The sequence below is a fragment of the Drosophila grimshawi genome, unplaced genomic scaffold (assembly GCF_018153295.1).
Source record: "Drosophila grimshawi isolate 15287-2541.00 unplaced genomic scaffold, ASM1815329v1 contig_44, whole genome shotgun sequence".
Classification (NCBI taxonomy): domain Eukaryota; kingdom Metazoa; phylum Arthropoda; class Insecta; order Diptera; family Drosophilidae; genus Drosophila; species Drosophila grimshawi.
The window spans coordinates 2632975-2658100 of record NW_025063240.1 but is presented as its reverse complement, the minus strand read 5'-3'; the positions used below and the strand labels follow the sequence as shown (position 1 = coordinate 2658100).

Genomic DNA, 25126 nt, shown 5'->3' with positions numbered 1-25126 from the left:
TATTTATGAATATTTAATTTATTAATATAGATACCATAATTGTTGTCACGATTGCATTAATGACCCGCTTTTAGCAATATTCAATTGATGAATTTTCTTATTACCGTTTAAGGTCATTATTCTTTTAATTTGCATTACTAGGTGAGCAAACAAATTGATAATTCCTTTTTATATATTTCTTTTACGTTCGGTTCATTTGTTTTCAGCATCCCCGAAATCATTTAGCACGGTCATCGTTTCGCTTTCACGTCGCAAACATTTCTTTTCTTTTATTTGTGTTTCGCTTATAGCTCGCTACGTTTTCAATTTTCATTCTATGCCTTTCTTTTTGTGTTCCCTGCCATCATCAAATACGCTGCCCAAGTTATTCCGGTTTTATATATATATATATATGTATATATTTTTAATTTTTTCATCTTGGGTCGGACGTTGTCTAACTGGTGGGCTGCGTTGCGTGAAATCGCATCAGTTGTACAAACTTTAGGAGCGTTATTTAATTTGCCATTGAGGCAGTGCGCTCCATTTATTCAGTCCACGTCCACGTCGACGTTCATGTTCAGGTCCTTGACGATGTCCAGTTGGCCAGCGAAATGAAAAGGAGCGGTCAACATTTGGCTATTGTAGGCAGCAAAACTTTTTGCATGGCGAGAACTCAGTAGTGACTTATATTTAGGCTTGATCAAATTTAATTACAGCAACGCAACGCTCAAGGAAAAAATCACTTGGAAAATTAGTACGTTGGTGGCGGGAAAATCAATGTGCTTTGCGACCTTGGCAAACTTAAGTCAATCAGTGTACCGTGTGCAGCTCGAAGGCAACTCGAGTCATTGAACATGACCCAGTTCGATACTTTCTAAATAATTGATCAGTTGCTTCGGTTATTTCTAAACGGGAGGATTTCAGCACAGACCAGCGTAATTGACCCAACACCCATCAACCCAAAACCTTCAAGCATTTTTTCTACTATATCCGACAGTCTGAAGAAGCTGAAGCAGAAACAGCTTAAGTTCCTTAAGGTATTCGTATCCGTCTCTAATTGGCTGACTTTTGCCAGCTATTGTTGTAATTCGAGTAATTCGAGGCCGAATTTGCGTAGGAATATTTTCGTTTGCTTCTGGTACTTCAACGAATTGGTGTGAAATGCGAGGTAAATTAAATGCTCGTGTTGTAAATAGGCAAGAACTAAATAAGCCCTTAAATATATTCGGCTTTAAATATGAAATGTTGCTGTGATCTTTAATTAATACTCAGAAAGTTTTCAAGTTCTGTACGAAAGAAGAGCTTGACCCTTGAACATTTATGAGCTTAATTAATACGTTGAATTATGCACTCTAAATACATAAAACTTTTTGTCGCACTTGGCCAATCCCCAGATAATTTACTTTACAAATTAAACTTTATATGCGGATATATAAATGAATATATATGTGCATATGAGTTTATTAAAGTTGCTTATATCAATGGCCTGGAACAGCCACAAATTTAATGACATTTAAATTTAATGACATTTAAATTTGTTTACCAAAAAAAAAAAAAAAAAAATAAGAAGTAAAAACACAAACTTTTCACATTTTGCCAAGGAAATTTACTTGTTTAGTTATTTAACCGTAGTTGCCTGTGCACACATAGCATACATGTGCATATATTCGTATTTGGGCCAGACAACGATGAACTTTAAGCGGATCATAAGTGTCGTAAATGTGGCTCAAATATTTAACGAGCGTATGCTGCCGCCTTATTAGGGCAATTCTTACACTTTTCGCTCATATATTGCGCATACGCCATGTTGAGAATTTAAGTTACGCCCCCTCCCCAGTCCACCACCCACCCTCCAATAAATGGCATATAGCTGACTGGGCGCACATTCAATCTGATTCATAATTACACACTTATTTCCGTTTAATGGGTACATCAGAGTTAATGCTTTTGCTTTTGCGGTCGTATTGTGAACGACTTTTGCTTTTGCCTTTGGTTCTGCTTTTGCTTTGGAATTTGCATTTGCTTTCACTTTGCAATAAGTTTTACTTCTTCTTACTTGCTTGTCAGAGTTAAAGCTCCTCTGAACCGCATTTAATTTACAAAAGTTAAATCAGCTTACGAAAAACTATTAAAAGATTCGTTCAATATAAGCAAATTTGATTGTTGGCTAGTGATTAAATATATTTTTTTTATTGCTGCACACAAAACTTTGTGAAAAAAAAGTTTTTCATTTACAGCTGTGAAAGCCCATTAAAGACCATCTTTAGGTTCAACTAACCTTCTACGATTTCACACTAAATTAATATTACCCCAAGCTGTATTAATTTTTTGGTGTCTTTTTACTGGTGTCACTTGGCAATTATCTAGCTAGGGATAAACCGGAAGCCCGACAGTGTTTAACCCAAATCAACTTATAAACTTATTTCGATATACATGAATTACTTATGCTTTAACATGTTCAACTAAAAGTTTTGCGATGCTATTTAGCAGTCGGAACCTCCTGTAGATTGGCTCATAAATTATGCCAATGTTGTCAAATTGTTATCGCAGCATTTGACACATGTGAAACTAACCGAACCTCGTACATAATTAATGCCAAAGTCTAGAAATTGCCAAAGTTCAAGGTTGGCGCGATATGCGAATAAAAGAAGGCAATAAACTAAATTTAGATGGGCTAAGCGTGATGAGCAACGTCGCCGAAGGATACAAATTTTGTGCAAAGCCCAAACTGAGTTGTAGAGTTTTACATATGCTGATTCAAACTCAAAAGAGTGTACAATTTTAGTGTGCCGGCAAACTATGATGAGCGAAAGGGAAGGTCTCTTATTCACACATATACACACACAGAGGCACACACACAGACCCGCTCGCTTACACACAATGACAATGGCAAACGAGTAGCGAAAGAAGCAAGAAACAACTTTTGTGTAGCATACTTTTTAGCGAAATTATTTACATACAAATGCTGATGATGTTGATGAAAGTGGAAAGACGACGACGACGACGACGACAACGACACAGTGGCACTGCTAACTGGTAACTGGAATACAGCGGAAAGGCAACCGAGAGACTCACAGACAGAGAGACGCGCCCAAACAAGGACATCGTCACGCCGTCGGGCTTGCCAAGGATCCACACACGGGCACTTGAAACTATTGCGAGGGCGGCCAAAATGCTGCCTTTGCTGCTAGTTTTCTGTTGCAAATACTTTTTCGGCATCATGCCGTTGCCGTAAGGAACCTGGGTAGCTGCGCAGCTTTCTATCTGCCTTTCTGTCTCTCTGTCTGTCCATCAGTCCATCAGTCCGTCTCTTTGTCAGCCTCTCACTGCGTGTGTGTAATGAACAAATTTTTGAGCGCGCAAATTTTTACTTGTTACCATTTGATTAAGTGAAGTGCGTGTGCCAAAACGCCCCACACACACACACACACATATATATATATATATATATATATATATATACACACTAGCACAAATAACTTTTCTGTATTTTTTTTTTTTTGTTTTGTAAACAATTTAAATTAAATTACTAGCAAAGCAATTTTCTATAGAGTCGTGTTGCTTTGACTATAAGCACACAGTAATTGAAGGGAGAGGCTCTCTCGCTATTCAAAAAATGGAACAAACAACTGATATGCTTTTCAGTAGACTTTGCCTAGCACATCTAGGCATCTTGCTGGCATCTAAATTCAAACTCAAACTTTCTGTCTTTATTTTAACAATTACTAAATTGACCAGAAATGTGCGCATTCTGTACACTAACGCACAGCATTTGGCTGCAGGGACTTTCTATGTCCAGCATCCTTTGCAGCTCTATAAAGGCCAAGTTTTTGCCTTTTGCCCGGGTCGAACGTGTCAAGTCCAATGAGTCGAACAGCCTGCAGTTGGCTTGCGACTTGGACACTAATGCACAAAAGATCAATCTAGCTGGCGAAGTCTTTCGTAATGGCGATGGTACACCACATGTTTTTCAGGCGGAGCTCAAGGCTTAACTTGGGTTGCCTGAGAAGACAAGTTTAGCCATGAGCCGCAGCCAATCCTTGGCAATCCCGAGCTTATACGAGCAGGCAACGAGCTGGTGTTGAATAAAGCAGCACCTGCTCTAACACAGCATCGCATAAGTTTTTAAATGACACTTTTTGTTTTCTTATCAAAATATATATATATATATATTTATATATATATATATGTGTATATAGAGAAAGTTATGTTATTACTACACTTGCGGTGTGAAGTTCGACTTTAGTTTGCCAGGTAAGTAAAAAGTGCAACTGAAATTCATAAATTCTGTTGAAATTGAATTTCTCAAGCGGAAAGGATTTCATTTTTTGAGTTTTAGTTCAATTATTTTAAAATTAAGAAAATATATTTCAATTTTCAGTCTATGTTGCGTGTAAATAGACAGAATTATTCGAATTTTAGTTATTTTATATTAGTTATAGTTATAAATGCAACTTAGAACTTAAAGGTGTTATTAATTTACCTATTTAAATTACATCTAAAATGCAATTTACAAATTAACTTGCATAAGATTAAAAGTGAATAAGTAAATTAAAATATATAATTACAAAATTAATAAAAAAGAGTATAATATAAACCTATTAAAATGTAAAATGTTCCAACATTATTAGCAATGACTTTTTTGTGCTCTATTATAATGCATTTATTTATTTAATATTATTTATAGGTATAAGGCTAACTTCTAGTTTTAATTATTTCTAGTTGATTAACTTATTTAATGTAGACTACAATTGAAATGAAATACAATTTAAATAAATAATTAAACAAACAATAATATGAAATAATAAGAAATATGCGAAATCTGTTAAAATGTAAAATGGTCTACAATTTACTGCAAAAAGCCTAATTTGTATCCTTAGCAAACTTATTTTAAAGAGCAATGCTATTAATTATTAATATTATTTATTACATTCGAATATTTGTATATATTAAAGGCCGATGTTCAGCATAAGTAAAAAATAAATTAGAAGGAATCATGAAAGCAGATGCGGTGTGACAAAGCTATAAAAACTTATATGCCAACCATCAAGAAAATATGAAATATACACAATTTTTTTTATTTTTATTTTTTATGGCGGTGGCTGTTTATGTTTATAGAACTGGCTGCAATGGTCGTCATTCAACAAATTCAAACGGTATTTTCTGTGACATCTCTAGTTGTTGGCTCTCATTATGTTAGCTTTGTGTATTTAGGTGTTGGGTGTGCAGACACGTTCCGGCATTGATGTATTGCGACTGGCAGCAGTGTTTCTGCGCCAAAAGATGACATGCTCTGTTTGCTTGCCGGCGAGTCCTAGCTGTGAGCTATACGAACTTGTATTCAAGAGTGCCGGCTTCACCTGTCACACCTATCAGCAATGCAGCGAGCACAAGGGTGAGCTTAATATCTATGGACTGGTCGCCGACTTAATGAGTGCACCGGTGGGCAGCGTTGTACTGCTGGACTGTGTGGATGTGTGTGTGCACAAAATCCGAGCGGTTTGGATGCCAGCATCGATGAGTGGCTACTGATTGCCCACATTATTAAGTGCAAGAAACTGTTTCCGCTTTTTCATCTGGAGTCGCTTGGACTCGCCAGCGGCAATACGACCCAGCATAGATGGCCAGGGCGTTATTTTGTGGAAAGTGGCTTTGATTTGCTCTATGCACAGTCGTTTTTCAAGAACTTCGAACTCTGTAGTAAGTGTGGTCAGTTCCGTTGCATCAGTTATTCACTAGAATCATTTGCATACAGATGAGACCCTGGGTCAGTTAATGGTAGTCCTCAGCAATTCCATTCAGCTGGATACGGTGCGTGAACAGTTCGACGATATGTTGCGTGAGAAAAACGACCAAGGCAACTCGGTGTTTGCCAGTTGTGTTGTGGCTAAGATTATCAGCAATACATCGCTGCGACATGATTGGTAAACAGTTAGATGATAAATATCTATTTTATTAAATTAACTATTAGCAATTTTGAGCAGGAACATAGTGCTGAGTGAAATACATGGGCGGATTAAGCAAATGCGCTCCGTTATATAAGATAAATTGGAGGTGCTCCAAACACATGGCAGCTGGGATCACCTAAGAGCACGGAAAGGTCCTCATCTTTATACAATCTCCTGGCAAATTAGGTAAAGCTCTTAAGAGGCTTGGATACAGCATCAACTGTTTACAGAGATCCAGAAATCTTATAAATATTTCGTATTTTTTATTTATATATTTAATTTTAAATTTTATTTTAATTAACTTTAATTAAATTTTTTACTTTTGTATTTCGTGTGTCGAATGCCAATCCAGTAAGTAAAACTACGAGTGAAAATAATTGAGCATGTTATACAAAGGTGGATTAATATTATATTGCATATATGCATTTTAACAATAATAATAATAATAATTTCATCTCTTTATTAATAAATGATTGAGAATATTATTTAAAATACAGTTACCAGATATATGAAGTATGTGAGGGTGAATTAATATTATATCTTATATTGTATATCACTCAAAAATGTTATTTTGTCTATACTATGAATGCTTGGGATTTTTATAATAAAATGACTAAGCATTTTGACTTTAAATCAGATTGGAAATGACTTAAAGAATACATCCAGAGTTCATAGAATCTTCAATTCAAGCGCTCTCTAAGCACACATAATCATAATGCTGCTTAGTTGGAGAATAGTAATGAAGCTTAAGCAGTTCACAAATTAAATAAAAAGTTGGACAAGGACACAGGAGTAAAACAAAAAGATGATGGAATAAAATGCTACAAAATGCGAGCGAGTGCAAGTCTCGCATTCCTTGGCTACGAATGATGAAAAATGCACTTTGTAATTCTTGTCATAGCCGAACATGTCGTCGCACAGCACTTATAAACGTCACATTAGAGTCAGTTGCTACTGCAGGAGACATACATAATGCTCTATGTAAGACAGAAGGGGTGGAGTTGGAAGTGGAAGTGGGGGTGGTGTTGGTGGTTTTGGCAACAGCTCGTTAAACTACAGTTTAAAGGTTCTGACATTGAGTGTACTTACACACAAGTGTGTGTTTGTGTGCGACACGCAGTTGAATCTACATGTGTATGAATTTATTTTTTGGGTACGACATGAAGTAGTTGACATACATATACATGCTTACATACATACGTACATAAATATGGCTGTATAAGTAGGAAAGTAGCTGCGCTACACTTTAGTTGAGATATTAGCAAAATATGATTAATGTTGCACAAATTATTTATTGGTTGAGCAAAAAAAGAATTATAATTTAAGCAACAAATTATAAAAAAATATTAAATCAATATGCTTGCTCTTTATATGCTAAAAAAGTAACTCAAAACAAACAAATGCAATATTGATTTACCGAAATGAATAAATCATGAGCTTTTTAACCCTACAGATTCAGTTCAGTAGGTTGGCAAGGGAATCACTATTGAAATGTTTGCCCATATCATATGTACATAAGTAGTTAAGGAATCACTATTGAAATGTTTGCCCATATCATATGTACATAAGTAGTTAAGGACTTGACATACTCAACTGTTGCGCCCCCAAAAATACATTTACCTAAATCGAACCCTTTTCCATCGAATACCCGCATTGCCCGATGGCGTATTTAACCGCAGAGACCATAAATCTCCAACTGGAGCAGTTCAGGGCAGTGGAAAATAGAGTGGAATACATTTTTTATACCAATTCGCGCATTTGCTACAGCGTTTTGGCAGCGTGTCCCTTGAAGTCTCTAAGGAGTCGATCGCTGGCCTGCAATTTGTCAGCCAGTCATTGTCAGGGTTAACCCAGTGCCTTAAAGTCCTCTAATGAAAGCCATTGACGAGCTCAACTGCCCTTGCAAATCCAAAGCGATTGCCACAGAAAAATTTCCCAATTCCTTTTCAGCGCTTTTCAATTCAATTCAATCGCTTTGACAGTATCAAAAGCAATAAAAGTTGTATGGGCCAATGCTTAAATATATAGTATATATCCCACATACGTACACATTCATGTAGTTGAATGTCTCACACATACCACTAACAGCATTTGATTTCTTTCTATTTTTTTTTTTTTTAAAGTGTGCGTGTGGTTTTATCATTGATTGAACATGTTTAGACGCCTCGAAGACATCAAATTTTCACTTGAAGTGTGTCTCAAGCGACAAGTGACCTAGTTCAGGACACTGAAAATGGGTGTGTTCTCAGTGTTAGCTCTGCTAACTTCTGAGCTCAATTCTCTCAAGTGTAAATTGAATTTAATTCGTGTGGTTTTACGAGAAAAATAACAGCTTCCCCTCTGACTGCAATGAATGGAACTTAATGAAGAGCAATTATCAAAACTTAAATCGTACCATTTTGTTGCTTTTATATGACAGCTTGAGGCATAAGCAAAATTGTTTTTCAATTATCATAATTGTGTTAAATTACAGTTCAAGTACATCAATTATTTAAAACATGATTTGACTCAAGTACAGATTTTATTTTTCTAGATTTTGTTTATTATTATTATGCACTACAACTTGGTTAGATTCATTCCCCTTCTAAGCTCGTAGCTACTCCATCAATCCTGGCATGGTTTCTATGACTTCCGAGCTTAAGACATGTTTTCCTAGGATACTGTACTACTTCTGGCTAAGAAGCCATTTGGCTTGTCCGAGACCTGCTGCCTTTGCCCAGCTCGGTTGCCGCAGTTGGTTTCTTTGTGTTTTAATTTTTTTCGTATTGTGTAATTTCCGTGGTTATCCATTTGCTTGTCGTATTGTGTAATTTCCGTGGTTATCCATTTGCTTGTCTACCTTTCGCTTCGCTTAAAAATAAAGACAATTCAATAAAATTTTCCTTGGTATATTATTGATGATTTGAAGAAATTTGATTAAAAATTGAGAAACTCAGCTGTTGTCATATTTTCATAATGACTATGGCACTGGCAGCAAGAAATATATAAGAGTTTGGTTGTAATGTGTAATGGATATCTTTTAACTGAGGGATCTCAACTCAAAACTGCTGCTTGCTTACCTTATTTAAATGAAAACAGGTCACAAAAAATGAGTGCAAATGAAGTTGGTCTATGAGGAGAGTAGCAGACATCGCAAAATAAACGCGAACTTTCCCTTTTTATCTCAGCTCGTGGTATATTCGTCGCAATTTTTATGCAATTCCGTTTACCTTTTGGAGCACGTTCCGTGACTGTGGGTGTCCTGTGTACGAATGCAAGTTTGTACATCACAGCAGAGAGTTTCGGTAATCGTTTTACCGCATTTTTGTGGTTTCATATGCAGTTCTCAGTACCCGCAGCTCTTATCCGCAACGATACGACCGCAACGACATGCCAATTGTGGCAAATGTTGGGGATTTGCGGAGTTCGCCCTGGCTAAATGGAGAATAGCATGAAAAGCGCAACACAGATTACCTTATGAATAAGTGGGAGCTAGCTCCGGTGGACTGGGAAATGTTGCACCCAACAGTCTATTTAGTCGTCTACAAAATGAGTCTCATATTCACAAACCTAATAAAAAAGAAAAGCATATACTAACATGAATACCTTTTCATCCATCGCACTTTAGGGGGAGTGCAGAAAATATATGTTTACCCATTTAGAGTATTTTGTTATTGTTCTGTGACATGTTTTCATCCTTTATCAACGGCAGTATGTCAAACTGTGGCTCATCCTCATTGAGATTCTCACAATTTACGATCCTCTAGACTCACTTCTCATGACTCGCTTGATTACCTGTCATATTTTATGTTCTCGCTTTATTTTTGCACTTTTATTTTGTTTTCTTTATAAAATTTATGTCGTATTTCTCATGAAACATAATTTGTCATTGGGCGCTGCTTTTATTCGAGTAGTTACTGCTGATTCAGCTCTAGTTTTAGTGTCAATTCAATTTGCACTTTACACAAGAAGCTGTAAAATTATTTTAGAATTTGCACCTGCTTTCATAGACTGATGAATAGGTTGTAAATCTGTCTATTAACTTGTATAAAGCAATGCTTAAAATAGGTTGGCAAAACTTTAGATTGAAGTCTATAAATGTACTCTTGTGAATTTATGGTACTCCAGCGTTGCTTACTTTTTCAGATAAGAAGCTGAAGTTTAGAAAATCGTTTTTATTTTGGCATTTCAAAAATAATTTTTTTGTTCATTCGCCTTAAGCACCAACTAATCCACAAAATGATTTGGAATTTAAAATAAAACCGTACACATTCTTGCACTAAGCTGCCAACACCAAAAGCCGCTTTAAAGTCGACTCTTTTTTAAGGGATGCCCCTTTTTTAAGGGCACTTCAGTTCACCTGCGTGTAATTTGAAACAGGAACAGGATGGGTGAATAAATTGGTTTCTGTCGCATGAGGCCATTACTTGGCATCCAGCACAAAGAGCCACTGTAGGTATGAATTTTAATATGTGTGAATATTTATATGTGTGTAATGTATTTTATAAGCTGTGTACAAGCAAGGCAAGCAACAACAAACATATAGCCATCGGGACGGGGGGCAAAGATCAAAGGGTCCTTTCCATTGCCACTGATGACTAAAAATATATTTCGACTTGTGATTTAAAAATAAAAAACTCTTTTGTGTCTGTTATTAGAACAACCTCTGACGCATTAATATGGCAAAAGTCAGAGTTGAATCGGTTGAATGGATTACTTGGTTTTGACCTTGCCGTGTTGTTAGTACATTTGACATGAACTTAAATAATTAATTTGGGGTGATCTCTATGTGATATGTGGAACATGTGCATACTTTCTAAAACTATAGATGTGCTCTTAAATCGATTGGATGAGAAGTCATGTTGAAACTAAATGCAGGATTTAATCTTCGCTTGAGTTGCTGCTACACATTTCCTACAGAACTCGGTTCGGGTTGCACTTTCAACTGATGTCACTTGGCTATTATGGTCACATAACAAAGAAAACTTTTGCAACTTCAGTTGAAGCACTCTTGCGTGAAGTTTTACAATGTTCAAACCTGTCAAGACATACATACATATACGTAAGCAGTCTTTAGCCCATTAACGAAACACCTATTGAGGTGATTGTGCACTTTCAACTCTCCGACACAGCCACAACCCAGTTAGTAGTTAAGTTTCACAACGACCACGGACTCATTAGCAACATTGGTAGTGCGTTTTGGGCCACATGTAGTTGCAGACAGCTCGGGTACAATGCGGTCAATTTTCAAGTTAGCAGCCGGCTGCTAAATACTTGAGTCAAGTTAAGGACTTTGTTAGCCATAAATTCGTTTAGCTAACAATAAGGATATTAGATGTCACTGTCGTCATGTCTTGCTTGTAGTTACATACACACACACACACACACATACATCCTTGCATAGCTGGCAGTCTAAACTTCAGCAATGCAATTTCCATGCATTGCTATGCATTTTGCCATTTCAATTGTGCCTGCAAACAAGTAAAATGAAACGCCAATTTCTTGCCCATTTTCATATTGTAGTCCTTGCTGGCTCTGTCTTCGGGTGTGTGCCTATGTACATGTGTGTGTGTTTGTGTGTGTGTGTTTATTCATTGTTCATTGTGTGCACGTACTTTGTTCATCATTTATCCTTTTTGTTATCTGCTCAGTTCTATTTTACAGCAGAATTCCTCGTATTGAATTAAATTCAAGCTATGTGAAATTAACAAAATTGTTGTTAACTGCAGTTGGTGTCGAATCAAATAGAACTCGTATCGTATTATCAGAAATAAACAATAAACCCCATTTTCAATCACACATTGCATATCGATTTAAGAAATAAATTCGGTTATGAATAAAAGCAGGCTAACGAATACCTCAGATTTCCAATACAAATCATGCCGCTTGCATGCGTGCTTCCTGCCTGTCTTGCGCCGGTGTCCCCAATCCCAATTCCAATCCGGCCCACCTCTGGGAGCGCCCATTGTCGTTACACATGTAAATAACCCATAAGGAGCAATATATATAGATATATATATATATGGTTATATACATGGGCATGTGTACTTTTTGTCTTTTGGGAAACCTACGCACAATTAACAAAATATTTCAACTTGGCTGCCTTTTGCATGCAATGCGTCTGACTTGGCCCGATTGTGTGGCCTATTGGAGTGGATTGGGATCAGTGTGGAGTAGTGTGTATTCGAGTGTAGGTACATAGTTGCACGGCCGTACGAACGGAAGGAAACAAGGCGTTCAGAGCACAACAGAGAGCCGGTTACAGGAAATTATTTATATTATTTGTATGCTTCCAATTTTTTATATTTATATGTTTGTCTGCTGAGATTTAATATGCATTTTAATCGAAATGAAAGAAAAAAACAAAGCAAAACAAAAAATGAAACGGGGTTACCGAGAAGTGGCAATATGTATTAAAAAGTTCATGGAGATGAAGTTGTGCTAACAATGTCGCGAACCGAATACAAAATATAAATAATAATTTCCGTTGGCGACCCGCAGAACACGACATATCCTCCTTTTACACACAGCAATGACAACAACAACAACCACAATAATAATATCCTTGACAACAGCTGCGTGAAGTGCGTTCAATTACATTTTTTGCTGCTCGCTTTTTGTTGATTGCCTTTGGACATGTTTTTTTTTTGTTGCTCTCGCCTCCCAAGCAGATAAACTTTTATCAAGTTTATAAGTCTGTGTTGGAAAACAAAAGCAGAAATTTGTTGTTTTACAAAGAATTTTAAGCGAAACGTTATTGCCACAAAAATGAAAGTCAACATAGTAGACAGTTCAAAAATAAATGAAATGAACCTGAAAGGAAAACCCAAGAGCGCAGAAAACAATTTCTTCAACGTTTCAAATTGTTTCACAGACACAACTTTGTTTCGTATTCAATTTAACGAGCTTGCGAATTGATAATCTCGTGAAGGAAGTTTCTCATTCAAATAATAACAAACAAAAAATTAATAAATGAATGGAAAAACCACAAAACTTGAATTGTATCAATTATATAACAGTTTGTAGTTTGCGTATATATAATGAATTTTAATGTGCTTAAAAAAGGAAATATCACATACATTTCCTGTTCATGTGTGTCGGACAATCATATCATTCTTTCTTGACTTTGCTCCAAATACCTCTACCTCCTCCCTCTTATCGTATTCCACATTATTAACGCTCGTGTGAGTCTGACACCATCAAATTGGGTCGTCGGTTGTGGTCTACAACTAGGCTACCACCATAATGGTCTTGCCTTGTTAGCTTGAAGAAATGAAATAGGTCTATATTACCTCCATGCAGAAACCCCACATAACGCAATTTGTTCCGCAACATTGATTTAATCCTTTTTCTGCTTTACACACACACACACACACACACAGACATACAATGGCAGCGTAGTCGTCTGGCACAATTTCTTAAATCTTGCGTTGCTTTTGTTGCCGTTTTCCGGCATTTTGCGTCCTTGAATTTTTTCCGCCCCTTTCTTGCGTATTAGCATAAATTTTCTTTTCTTTCGCCATCGTTTTGAATTCGGTCCCATTTGAGCTTTCAATACATTTATATATTTGCATTTACTGATTTGAAAACGTTGAAACGTACTTCCAACTGCTTTCCGCACGTTTAAATTCCTCGCTTTTGCCTCGATCCGGTGTGGTAGAGCCGTGAGGTTTTCCGAAATGAAAATTATATTTTGTATGTTAGCTGGCGGTAAAATATATATGTGCATAAGTAATCTGTGTTGACTTAAGCATCCACAGATATTTCATCATTTCGTTTTTAATTGCTTTGTTGAGCAAACAACAAGTTTATGACAAATAACAAACAAAAAAAAATTTCTCTTTGAGAAGAGAAAAATATTCATATATTTTTTCTGAATTTACAAATACACAAGACGACAACTAACACACGAACAAATAATACTTGGAATCTGTAATCTTTTTCAAGTAGATCTACTAAAAACTTTGTCCCCTTTCAATATCAGAATACGTTTTGCACATTCACCTTATTCCCTCTTAAAATTATTCTTCTTTTTTTTCTTTATTCTTCTTATTCTTTATTTAAATTTTCAATATTGGTGTATTATCGATAAATATATAATCGTGATTGACTGAGGTGAATGGATTATTTTTTCTCTGTTTTTTAAATGGTTTACTTTCTAACTGTCACCTTTACATTTTGGTGTTAGATTTTAATTTTTATGTTTTAAATTGAGTATTTTTTAAATCTTTTTAAAATGACCGTACTTAAACCAATAACTATATTCAAAATAAATTTATAACTCGCCTAGAAGCTCGTGTACTTTTTGCAACTCAGGTGGCAGATGGCGCACGGCTAAGGCCAAGTCAGACACTCTGCATGCATACACATAACCCTTTTTGAGATCCTTATGCTGCAGCCAACGCATGGAGCGTCCAAATTGTAGCTCCACAGGGTCACAAATCACATATGCCTTCCGGATCTCTTCTAGCGAGGCGTACGGATTGTTGACACCGACGAAAGCCAAGCCGCGCAATGGTTTGTCATTGTCGATGAGTACGCGGTAGTAGAGACGTGGAACGGCTAGCACTCCATTGTTAGCACTGCTGGCATCCGTGGCAAGATGAAAGCTGGTTTGTTCGGCATTTGGTAGCGGCATCACGCCATGAACGCCCGTATAGACGCTCACCGAGAGACCGAAGTGTGCGACAAAGCGTCGCGTTACCTCCTCTACAATGGTCCAATGGCCACCATTGAAGCTCTGCCACTGCGGAGCCACATTCAGATAGTTGAAGCTGCTGCGCTGCTGGCTGGCATAAATCAGATCCGCCTTGGCCACCAGGTGTCCGCGTGTCAGAAAGAGGCCCGCTGTCGTATTGAGTATGCATTCGTCGTGGCACAATTGTGCTACTCGCTTCTGTTGATTTGCAGGGGAGTAAAGATAGGCCATGTCGTAGCCAGGAAAATGGCCGGCGGCGCTGAACTTAACACGATTCACTTTGTGCTGAAAGTGTTCGTTTGCCGGCTGCAACTGATGCAAAGCGTAGTGTGTACGCAGCTGCTTCGCATCGTGGCACAGCTCCAGGGTGCGCACAAATCTCCCAGCGCTAATGTTGTAGCCCACACGATAGATGCGCGCCACTGAGGCAACATCGCCATCTCCGCATCGCTGTTGCTCCATACGCTCCACAGTGTAGAATGGTGGATGGGCGCAAATGAAATCGCGCAGCTCTCGCTTGCCGCCCGCCCAGTCAAAGGTTTTATCTTCCAGGCAGCGTGCTCTTATGGAACTGGTCCGAACATGCACATCGCTGCTGACATTCGCAAAGTGACCAATGCAATAGAGCTCGATGCTTGCGCCACGTGGTATCTCCAGGTGACCATTTGCTTTGGGCAGCCAATAGGCGTCAGTGTCGGGCTGCAGGTAAAGCGGCTGTAGATTAGAGCGGGGCAAATCCTTATCAATGTTCAATGTGCAAGGAGCACCTATAATATGGCAGCGTCGCAGAAACATTAAACAAAAATTAGCCATTAGATATTGTTTTTAATATAAATATATATGAAATGCGAAATACTAGTTGGAAGAATAAAATTAAAGAAAAATATTTACAAATTTAAAAAAATTTCTTTAAAACTTAATATTTTGAGCTTCGAGCTAAAATGAATGTTTATCGAGAAGGGTATGTTGTCTTCAGCGTTCGATCTTTTTTTGTTTTGAAATTAATTTAGATTTTGTTGTTATTTTTTTTCTATGTAATCATTAAGTATTCATATTATCACATAGTTTAATAAATTATATTTATATGCTAATCTAATGCTGATGCAACGAATTTTCCCACTTGTATTACAAGTAAAATGTAATCTGATAAAACTTACCTCGCTGAATTACCTCTTCCACATGCACATTCTCAATATCTCCGATTATTTGACCCACTTCTGGTGCTGGCTTAATTGATTCGCGCGCTTTTATCTCAATCGCCGCCGCGATCACAAAGAAAGCAATCCAGAATTTATTCATTGTAGTCAGCGCACCGGTCTCGAAGTGTTCTCTGTGCGGTGTCAGACAGCTTAATAAACAATCTACGGGAGCTACAGGTGGTTTTCTGTTGATACTTCTCCATCTCTTCTGCTCTCTCTCTCTCGCTCTCTCTCTCTCTCTCTCTCTCTCTCTCCCTCTCTCTCTCTCTCAACTGATACACAGCCGGTTTTGAGATTCGACGTGAGAGTATTTTGTGTAGAGCATTATGTGTCGCAAGTATTGTTCAACTTATTGTTGTGCTTTGAACGCTTTCAAACACTTCCGAATGAGGCCTGTTCATTGTTATTTAAATAAAATGTTAATTTTTATGGGGTTGCATTTCTCTAACCTTTGTTTCTATCTTATTCTTTTATTTAACGGGTGTTACGTGATCGTAAAGTTCAATTCGTAAAGAAGTTTATTAAAGGTTATTAATATGCGTTACATTTACTGCGATTAATAAACATTTATTAAATGCCAGAACCAAAACCAATAAGATAACTTTATAGGTTAAAGCATTCAAAATATAACAATGAGACACATATATGTACTAATTTATTTGGAATTAGAGAGTGATGATTCGGTAGTACTTGTCCTTCTGCGTGGCATTGTCGTGCTGCCATCTTCTTGGATTGTATTACCAACGGAGACTTTGCCTTCCACACTGACGCCATTTGATCCCTGTCCATGATTCCATTCAGCCTGCATTGCGTAGGGCTGGCCGTTGATCGAGGATGAAGAGTATTGACTTCCCATTCCTACACGTCCACTCATTTGACCCATTCCATTCCGACCCATTCCATTACCGCCCATTCCATTCTGACCCATTCCATTACCGCCCATTCCATTTCCACCCATTCCATTACCGCCCATTCCATTACCGCCCGTTCTATATCGTCCCATTCCATTTTGTCCCATGCCATTTTGTCCCATTCCATTTTGTCCCATGCCATTTTGTCCCATTCCATTTTGTCCCATTCCATTTTGTCCCATTCCACTTTGTCTCCTTCCATTTTGTCCCATGCCAGATTGTCCCATTCCATTTTGTCCCATACCATTTTGCCTCCTTCCATTTTGTCCCATTCCATTTTGTCCCATTCCATTTTGTCCCATTCCATTTTGTCCCATTCCATTTTGTCCCATTCCATTTTGTCCCATTCCATTTTGTCCCATTCCATTTTGTCTCCTTCCATTTTGTCCCATTCCATTTTGTCCCATTCCATTGCCACCCATTCTATTACCGCCCATTCCATTGGGGCCCATGCCCATACCTCCTTGTCCTCCTAGTTGATATCCATTGCCCATGCCATTTCCACACATTCCACCACCACTGCCACCTCTTCCGCGCATACCATTGCCACCCATTCCATTTCCACCCATTTTATTGTCACCCATTCCATTACCTTGCTGTCCAGCCCTCCGATGTTTGCTAAATCCGTTTATGTTCCGTTTTTGACGATTCATAGTGTTTACGTTACCATTCATTCCATTTGTATTCATATCATTCGCATTTCCATTCATTCCATTCCTATTTCCATTCCCGTTCATTCCATATCGATTTCCATTCCCATTCCCATTATTTGGATTTACTCCAATACCTCCACGTCCACCCATTTGATTACCCATTCTATTTCCACACATTCCATTCCTTGGACCCATTCCCATTCTACCAACACCCATTCCATAGCCATTTGCACCAACACCTGTTCCATTGCCTCTAATTTCGTTATCGCCCACTTGTTCGTCAGCTCCAAGAATTGATCGCTTAACTCTGTCTAATAAAATACCTGAAATCAATAATTTTATTTAAAAAAAATTTATTATTTTTGAATTCAACACTATGGAAAAAGTATTTTGTAGATATTTCTTTAAATGAATTTCACAAATCAAGTTATTTTGTATTTCTTTAGTTACTGATTATCCATAATTATTTTAATTATTATTATTATTGTTGTCGTAATTGTTGTAATTATAGTTGTTGTTGTAGTAATCATAGATCGGTCCCTGAGTGGTAAATTGTGGTGCATTATAAGCGGGATACGCTCCGCCTGGCCCATAATATTGATTGGTATTGTAGCCCACGCCAGCATAACTCCCCATGCCAATTGGCAGAATGACAATCGGAGGACGTATATAGTAAGGAGGACGCATAGGCATTGGCATGGGCACAGGCCTGCGCCAGGGAGGATAATAGACTCGTCCTGGATAGGGTCTAGGAACGGGAACAGGATGGTATCTCGGCACTGGCATTGGTGCTGGCATAGGCATTGGCATTGGCATAGGCATAGGTCTAGGTCCCGGCATAGGTACTTGTCGTGTGGTTAGATTATGAAGTGCGTTTGATGACTCTGAGTCCATGTCAATAAAGTCTGGAGAATCTGGGAAGATGGGAAGGTTGCCAAGAGAAAAAAGTCAGAAGTATTATGTCGAAGCGGTGCCCGCAAAGGGCAGATTCAAATTGATATTGTAGGAGTAATAATTCGGAGTTGGATTATAAAAGCCAGGATAAGGCGAGGAGTTCATAGGCTGTGCCTGACGACCCATCGCTATACGTCTGCCATAGTACAGATATGTGGGATAGGCCAAGCTGAAGGATATATACGGATTCAACTGTGGCTGTGCTTGTTGTCGCTGAACTTGGCGTGGCTGAACTTGGCGTGGCTGAACTTGGCGTGGTTGTATTTGAGGTGGTAGTGGTGCTGGAATTGCACCCGGTGGGAGCATTGGGAGCGGTGCTGGTGGAGGATAGAACACTTGAGGCGAACGACGAGTTCGCCTTCCAGAATCCAAGTCTGGTGAGTAAAAGAGAAGCAGAAACACGAACCACTTTTAGCCACTAAATGTTTAAATAAAGCAAAGAGTTGATATCAAGCCGTTAGCCGGGGATAGCAATTGAAATAGCAGGGTGGTGTGGGTGGCACTAATTGAGGACCTGACCCCGAGCCTCGAGCGTTGCCATAAGCTGGCACTGATTTCGAGGCGGGCATGCAGGCATAAGGATAATAAGGACTAACAATGCAGGGCTGTCGCCAAGGCTGCCTATTGTAATTGAAGTTCGGATTACGATTGGGATTGGGATTTTGATTGGGCTGCCATGTGCCATCCTGCACAATGACCAGTACGTTTGTCTGCCGCTGATCGGCATGACTGATAACTGAATTGGCGCCTGCATCGCTATTAATGAATTCAAAGCCACTGTCCGTGTCCATATAGTCGTCCGACTTAGTGTTCAGTTGGATCGTGCTGGTGATGGGACTAGAGATGGGTGCGTTGATGCTACTACGAGTGTTGGCTGTGCTGTCGATCGTGAAACGATCATACTGCTGATCTGAAAACGGATCAGTAAGATGATTGCCATGGTGCTAATGATGCAATACGAAACGGACTCGCTACGCACCTGCGCTCGTCGAACGCTCCATACATTTGGGGTACAGGCCGCAGTGTTCGCCATTCTGTTGATCCTTTTCGCAGGCTATGTTGGATAGAATGCATCTCTCAGTGGGTGCACAGGTAATATCGCGACAATCCTGTCCAAACTCTGATAAGAGGATTGCTGATAAGCAAATTGTCGGTGCTTCAAATACAGATCAAACTTACTCCTATAGGCATTGACATGAGCTGTTGAGCCCATAAACATGGCCAACAACCAAAAGGCCATAAAGCCTATCTGACACTTTATAAACATGATTCGAATATTTCACAACAGAAGTTTGCAAAGTTTGCATTACTGAATATTACTGTCAAAGAGGGTTTCGTTTTATATTGTTTTAATGATATGCTTGACTTGTTTTCTGCGTTTGAATTTTTTCAGTACAAACGAATTAGCTAAATAATCGAATTATTTAAGCCATCTCGCTCTAACATACGAAAAAATATTACTGATTTTAATTGAAAGTAACTGAATAGTCAAAATATGCCAGATAGTTATGCATTATTTAACAGTATTTTATATATAAATTATTTAATTATTGTGCTTAAAAAAAACCCAAAACAAAACCAAATATTTTGTTGGTTTACATATTAATGCCGATTCGTACTTTATTAATGGATGCCCAATAGAATAAATAAAATTCCGAGCGTAATTTGAAGATAAGATAAAAATTAACTCTGTCATTTAGTAATAATAGATTAGTATGTGCTGATAAGTAATGTTTTGAGCAGCTAATGGGTAACGTGTGGCATGGGAGAAGATTAAATAGTGTTGGAAATACCCATAGTTCAAGTTATCAGTTTAAAAATAAAGAATAATTATCACTGGTCAACTTATAATTTGTATATTATTTATTGTATGCTGAACCTTTTTGATTATTTCAAGGTCTTAACTTAAGTTGTAATATTGATTTCGATTAAAGAAACGAAGTCGAAATTCCCAAAACTCCGTTCGTTTGCAGATCATCCAGTGGCAAATCTTTGACAACTTCTGTAAAATCTTCCACAGTGCAGGCATATGAATAACCCTTCTTCAGATCCTCTTTAGTCCAACTAATCCAGTTTATCTGATCTCCAATATCGGGACAGATAATGTATTCGTCGTGAATTTGCTGTAGACTGGCATGTGGATTGTTAACGCCAACAAGCACAACACCCTTACGGCTATCTCGATCGATAATCACACGGAAATACAACATGGGCACCGGTATCAGTCCATTGTTGTTTTCATCAAAGTCCAAATACAGTTCTTGGGGCACACCGTTCACATCGGGCAGCGTGGAGACGCCCCACGTGCCTGTGTAACAATCAACCGTTATTTTCTCATCAGCAACAAACTTTCGCACGCTATCCTCGATGCGCTCCCAGTTGCCAGCATTGAAGGTCTGCCACTGAGGAGCCGCATTCACAAAGAAGAAGGTCGCCTGCTGTGCAGCTCCAAAGATAAAATCGGTCTTTGCAGATAGATGTCCACGGGCCAGATACACATTGCCGCTGATATCGAAATACGGCGAAGCATCCATGCCAAGAATTTCGCTAATTGTGATATTCTGTTGGACCTGCGTGTACTTGCCATTCACATCCTTGCCTCCGTAGAAGTCACCCGTGATGAAGCTGGGCCGGCTAACAGAGCGCTGATACTGTGCACTGCTTGGATTGAGCACATGGTGCACATAGCGTGTAACCTCAGCCAGCTCATTGTGGCACACATCGTAGGTCTGTAGGAAATCATCGTACTGCTCACCATCGTTAGCCAGCTGGAAGCCCACCTCGAGCAGATTGGTGCCGCCATTGCATGAGCGATCTGTGCGTCTGGCCGTATAGCTTGGCCAGGACTTGCACACGAAATCTTGAAGCTGATGTACACTGCCTAGCACCAGGAAGCTATGCTCTTGCCAGCAGCTGGCATTTAGCCAAGCAGTGTCTGCAAAGTGACCCGTAAACGAGCCCTTTGTGCCACTACAGTGCATCTCAAAAGTCTCGCCATGCTTCATCTCTACCACACCCTGCGCATTCGGCTGCAGATACTCTGCCTTGCCCTCTGCATCACGTAGCACAAAAAGTGGTGCGGGATCTTTCAGATCGCCATTTACTTTGAAATTGCATACCGAATCCTTATCGCCTTCAGATACACCCAGCAGTCCAGTGGTATGCAAGTCATCCAATGGTAGATCCTTGACAACAGCAGTAAAGTCATTTACATCACAGGCATAGGAATAGCCCTCCATTAGCTCCGTCTTTTCCCAGTCTAGCCAATTTAATTTAGCACCTATATCGTCACAGACGACGTAGTCTTGCAGCGTCTCGGCCAGGCTGGCATGTGGATTGTTGACCACCACCAGGGCGATGCCCTTGCGACTCACTTGATCGATCACAATGCGATAAACAAGACGCGGCACAGGCAACTGTTTCTCACTGCTGTCCAGATAGATTTCCGTCTGTTGTCCGTGGGCATTTGGCAGTGTGGAAACACCCCAGCTGCCCGCATGGACGCTGACATTGAGTGCTTCGTTGGCCACAAATTGGCGCAGACTACGCTCCACGGCCAGCCAGTTACCGATGGTAATACTTCTCCATTGCGGCACCGCATTCACATAGAAGTGAGTGGCCCGCTGCTCCGAACCATGCACGAAATCCTGACGTGCAGCGAGCTGACCGCGTGTCAAATATAAATCGCGACTGCTGTCGAGATATATGCTGGCATCCATGCCCAGAGTTTCACTCAAAACCTCATGCTGATGGGCTTGGCCGTAGAACATATTAACATCCTTGTTCGAATAGAAACCGGCACGAATATAACCCGGTTGTGCCACATTGCGCTGATAGGCAACATTCGCTGGAGTCAGCTCATATCGTACATAACGTGTGATCTGCGTCTGCTCATCATAGCAAATCTCTAAATGTGGCAACATGCCTGCCGCCACATTGAAGCCAATCTGGAGGAGCTCTGTGCCGCCTGCGCAGGGTTTGCCAGTGCGCATGGCTTCATAGGTCGGCCACGTTTGGCAGCTAAAGGACCGGACGTCAACCTCAAGACCTTCGGCCTCGTAAATCTGATTGCCCAGGCAGTGTGCCGTCAGTGCGGTATATCGATTGAAGGGTGCTGCCATTGCTGCAGTGCAGTGCATATCAATACTGGTTCCATCATCTACGATGTATACCCCCGATTCATTGGGCAACAGCCATCTTAGATAGCCCTCTGGTGTGAGCAGTGGTGCTGGATCCTTCAGATCGGTAGTGAGACTAAAGTGACATTGTTTAGAAATTGGAGCTGAAGTTGGGGTGACGGGTGTATCAGTTGTTGTGGGTACGGCAGTGCTTTGCCCCTGTGTGGTACTATCAGCAGTTGTTGTCGAGGGTACTCCAGTGGTGCTTGGCTCCTGTGTGGTACTATCAGCCGGTGTGGTCGAGGGTGCTGATGTGGTGCTTGGCTCCACTGTGGTACTATCAGCAGGTGTGGTCGAGGGTACTGATGTGGAGCTTGGCTCCTGTGTGGTACTATCGGCAGGTGTTGTCGAGGGAACTCCAGTGGTGCTTGGCTCCTGTGTGGTACTGTCAGCAGGTGTGGTCGAGGGTACTGATGTGGAGCTTGGCTCCTGTGTGGTACTATCAGCAGGTGTAGGTCGAGGGTACTGATGTGGAGCTTGGCTCCTGTGTGGTACTATCGGCAGGTGTTGTCGAGGGTACTCCAGTGGTGCTTGGCTCCACTGTGGTACTATCAGCAGGTGTGGTCGAGGGTACTGATGTGGAGCTTGGCTCCTGTGTGGTACTATCGGCAGGTGTTGTCGAGGGTACTCCAGTGGTGCTTGGCTCCACTGTGGTACTATCAGCAGGTGTGGTCGAGGGTACTGATGTGGAGCTTGGCTCCTGTGTGGTACTATCGGCAGGTGTTGTCGAGGGAACTCCAGTGGTGCTTGGCTCCACTGTGGTACTGTCAGCAGGTGTGGTCGAGGGTACTGATGTGGTGCTTGGCTCCACTGTGGTACTGTCAGCAGGTGTGGTCGAGGGTACTGATGTGGAGCTTGGCTCCTGTGTGGTACTATCAGCAGGTGTAGTCGAGGGTACTCCAGTGGTGCTTGGCTCCTGTGTGGTACTATCAGCCGGTGTTGTCGAGGGTACTCCAGTGGTGCTTGGCTCCACTGTGGTACTGTCAGCAGGTGTGGTCGAGGGTACTCCAGTGGTGCTTGGGTCCTGTGTGGTACTATCAGCAGGTGTGGTCGAGGGTACTGATGTGGTGCTTGGCTCCTGTGTGGTACTATCAGCAGGTGTGGTCGAGGGTATTGATGTGGTGCTTGGCTCCACTGTGGTACTATCAGCAGGTGTTGTCGAGGGTACGCCAGTGGTGCTTGGCTCCTGTGTGGTACTCTCAGGAGGTGCTGTCGTAGGTATATCATCTAAACCTAGCACACCATTCGTGTGCAGATCCTCAAGAGGCAAGTCTTTAACCACTTCGGTGAAATCTTCGACTGTACAGGCATATGAGTAGCCCTCAAGCAGGTCCTCCTTCAGCCAGGAAACCCAACTCAGCCGATGGCCAATATCCTCACACAGAATGTAATCGCTTTGTATTTGCTCAAGAGTGACATAAGGATTGTTTACACCCACCAGAACGATACCCTCGCGATTCTCGCGATCTATGATAACACGGAAGTACAATTTGGGCACCGGTATCAGTCCATTGTTGTTCTCATCAAAGTCGAGATAAAGTTCGCGCTCGATGCCATTAGCATCGGGCAGAGTCGAGACACCCCAGGTGCCTGTATAGCAGTCAGCCGTGAGATTCCGATCAGCCACAAATTTGCGAACGCTCGATTCAACTTTCTCCCAGTTACCACCATTGAAGGTCTGCCACTGTGGAGCCACATTTATGAACAGAAAGGTGGACATTTGCGCTGCTCCAAAGATTTGATCCGTTTTAGCGACAATGTGGCCGCGAGCTAAGAAGAGATCTTCGCTGTAGTTGAAATAGGGAGAGGCATCCATGCCCAGAATATCGCTAATTGTGATATTTTGTTCCTTTTGCGTATACTTGGTATTCACATCTCGACCACCATAGAAGTCTAACTCCACAAACCTTGGACGTGCTACACCATGCTGATAGTCATAGCTGGAGGGATACAGCACATGGTGGACGTAGCGTGTGACCTCGGCAAGCTCATCGTGACAGACATCGTAGGTTTGCAGGAAGCCATCGTCATCCAGTTGGAAGCCTACCTTTACTAGATCAGTGCCACCATTGCACTCTCGCCCAGTGCGTAGGGCCGTAAAGGTGGGCCAGTCTGCGCAGGTGAAGTTCATAAAGGGGTAGATCAGCCCGTCGACCAGGAAGTACTTGTGCTGCAAACACTGCACAGTGAGCTGGGTTCGTTTTTCGAAGGGTGCCGCAAAGCCCGCACCTGGACAAAACATATCGAACAGTTCGCCATTAGTCAGACTCACTGTGTCCGTGGGATCGGGCACAATGAGCTCGAAAAAGTTGTGTCGCGCGAAGAGTGGCGCTGGATCATTGAGATCACCGTTCACATGAAACTCGCAATCGCCATGCACGGGAACACCTGGATTAGCCTCCACGTGGGGCAACACACGCGGTAAACGCTTAGCGGCCAAACTGAAGCTGACCAGCAGCTTCAGAATTAGGAACACAGTCACGTAGCACCTCATAGCACGGGGTATGAGTGTGTTATGGCATGCCTTACGCAGGCTTAGAACTTTCTTATAAGTCACACGACTATGTCAATATAATCGCTATCAAAATGTATCATTAATCGCAATTTTTTATTTATTGCTGATAATG

General features: G+C 40.5%; 4 protein-coding genes across 4 annotated transcripts; all 4 read right to left on the bottom strand.

Moving 5' to 3' along the window:
* Positions 1-14027: 14027 nt before the first annotated feature.
* On the bottom strand, positions 14028-15935 carry LOC6557153. The gene is made up of 2 exons (XM_001985426.2): positions 15762-15935; positions 14028-15371 (listed from the first exon to the last, which is right to left on the bottom strand). Exons 1-2 carry the CDS (start codon positions 15901-15903, stop codon positions 14182-14184), a joined length of 1332 nt encoding a protein of 443 aa, XP_001985462.1. The 5' UTR covers positions 15904-15935; the 3' UTR covers positions 14028-14181.
* Positions 15936-16458: 523 nt separating this feature from the next.
* Positions 16459-17529, bottom strand: LOC122322563 (spidroin-1). Its single transcript, XM_043215318.1, has one exon. The coding sequence runs from the start codon at positions 17527-17529 to the stop codon at positions 16459-16461; it is 1071 nt and encodes a 356-aa protein (XP_043071253.1).
* A 291-nt stretch (positions 17530-17820) lies between these two features.
* On the bottom strand, positions 17821-19588 carry LOC6557049 (mucin-5AC). Its single transcript, XM_032740074.1, is given in 5 exon segments — positions 17821-18312; positions 18506-18695; positions 18841-19231; positions 19301-19441; positions 19501-19588. Coding segments are annotated over 5 exon segments (1302 nt in total).
* A 581-nt stretch (positions 19589-20169) lies between these two features.
* LOC6571193 lies at positions 20170-24993 on the bottom strand. The gene is made up of 2 exons (XM_043215316.1): positions 23326-24993; positions 20170-22817 (listed from the first exon to the last, which is right to left on the bottom strand). Exons 1-2 carry the CDS (start codon positions 24991-24993, stop codon positions 20250-20252), a joined length of 4236 nt encoding a protein of 1411 aa, XP_043071251.1. The 3' UTR covers positions 20170-20249.
* Between the last annotated feature and the right edge of the window lie 133 nt (positions 24994-25126).

Excerpts from the sequence above, each read along its gene's own strand:
- LOC6557153 (XM_001985426.2), bottom strand. The coding sequence starts at position 15,903 with ATGAATAAATTCTGGATTGCTTTCTTTGTGATCGCGGCGGCGATTGAG. Across the intron at positions 15,372-15,761 it reads GGAAGAGGTAATTCAGCGAG|GTGCTCCTTGCACATTGAAC; the intron begins GTAAGTTTTATC and ends GCCATATTATAG.
- LOC122322563 (XM_043215318.1), bottom strand. The coding sequence starts at position 17,529 with ATGGGTAATCAAATGGGTGGACGTGGAGGTATTGGAGTAAATCCAAAT.
- LOC6571193 (XM_043215316.1), bottom strand. The coding sequence starts at position 24,993 with ATGAGGTGCTACGTGACTGTGTTCCTAATTCTGAAGCTGCTGGTCAGC. Across the intron at positions 22,818-23,325 it reads CAGTACCCTCGACCACACCT|CCAAGCTCCACATCAGTACC; the intron begins GCTGACAGTACC and ends ACCACACAGGAG.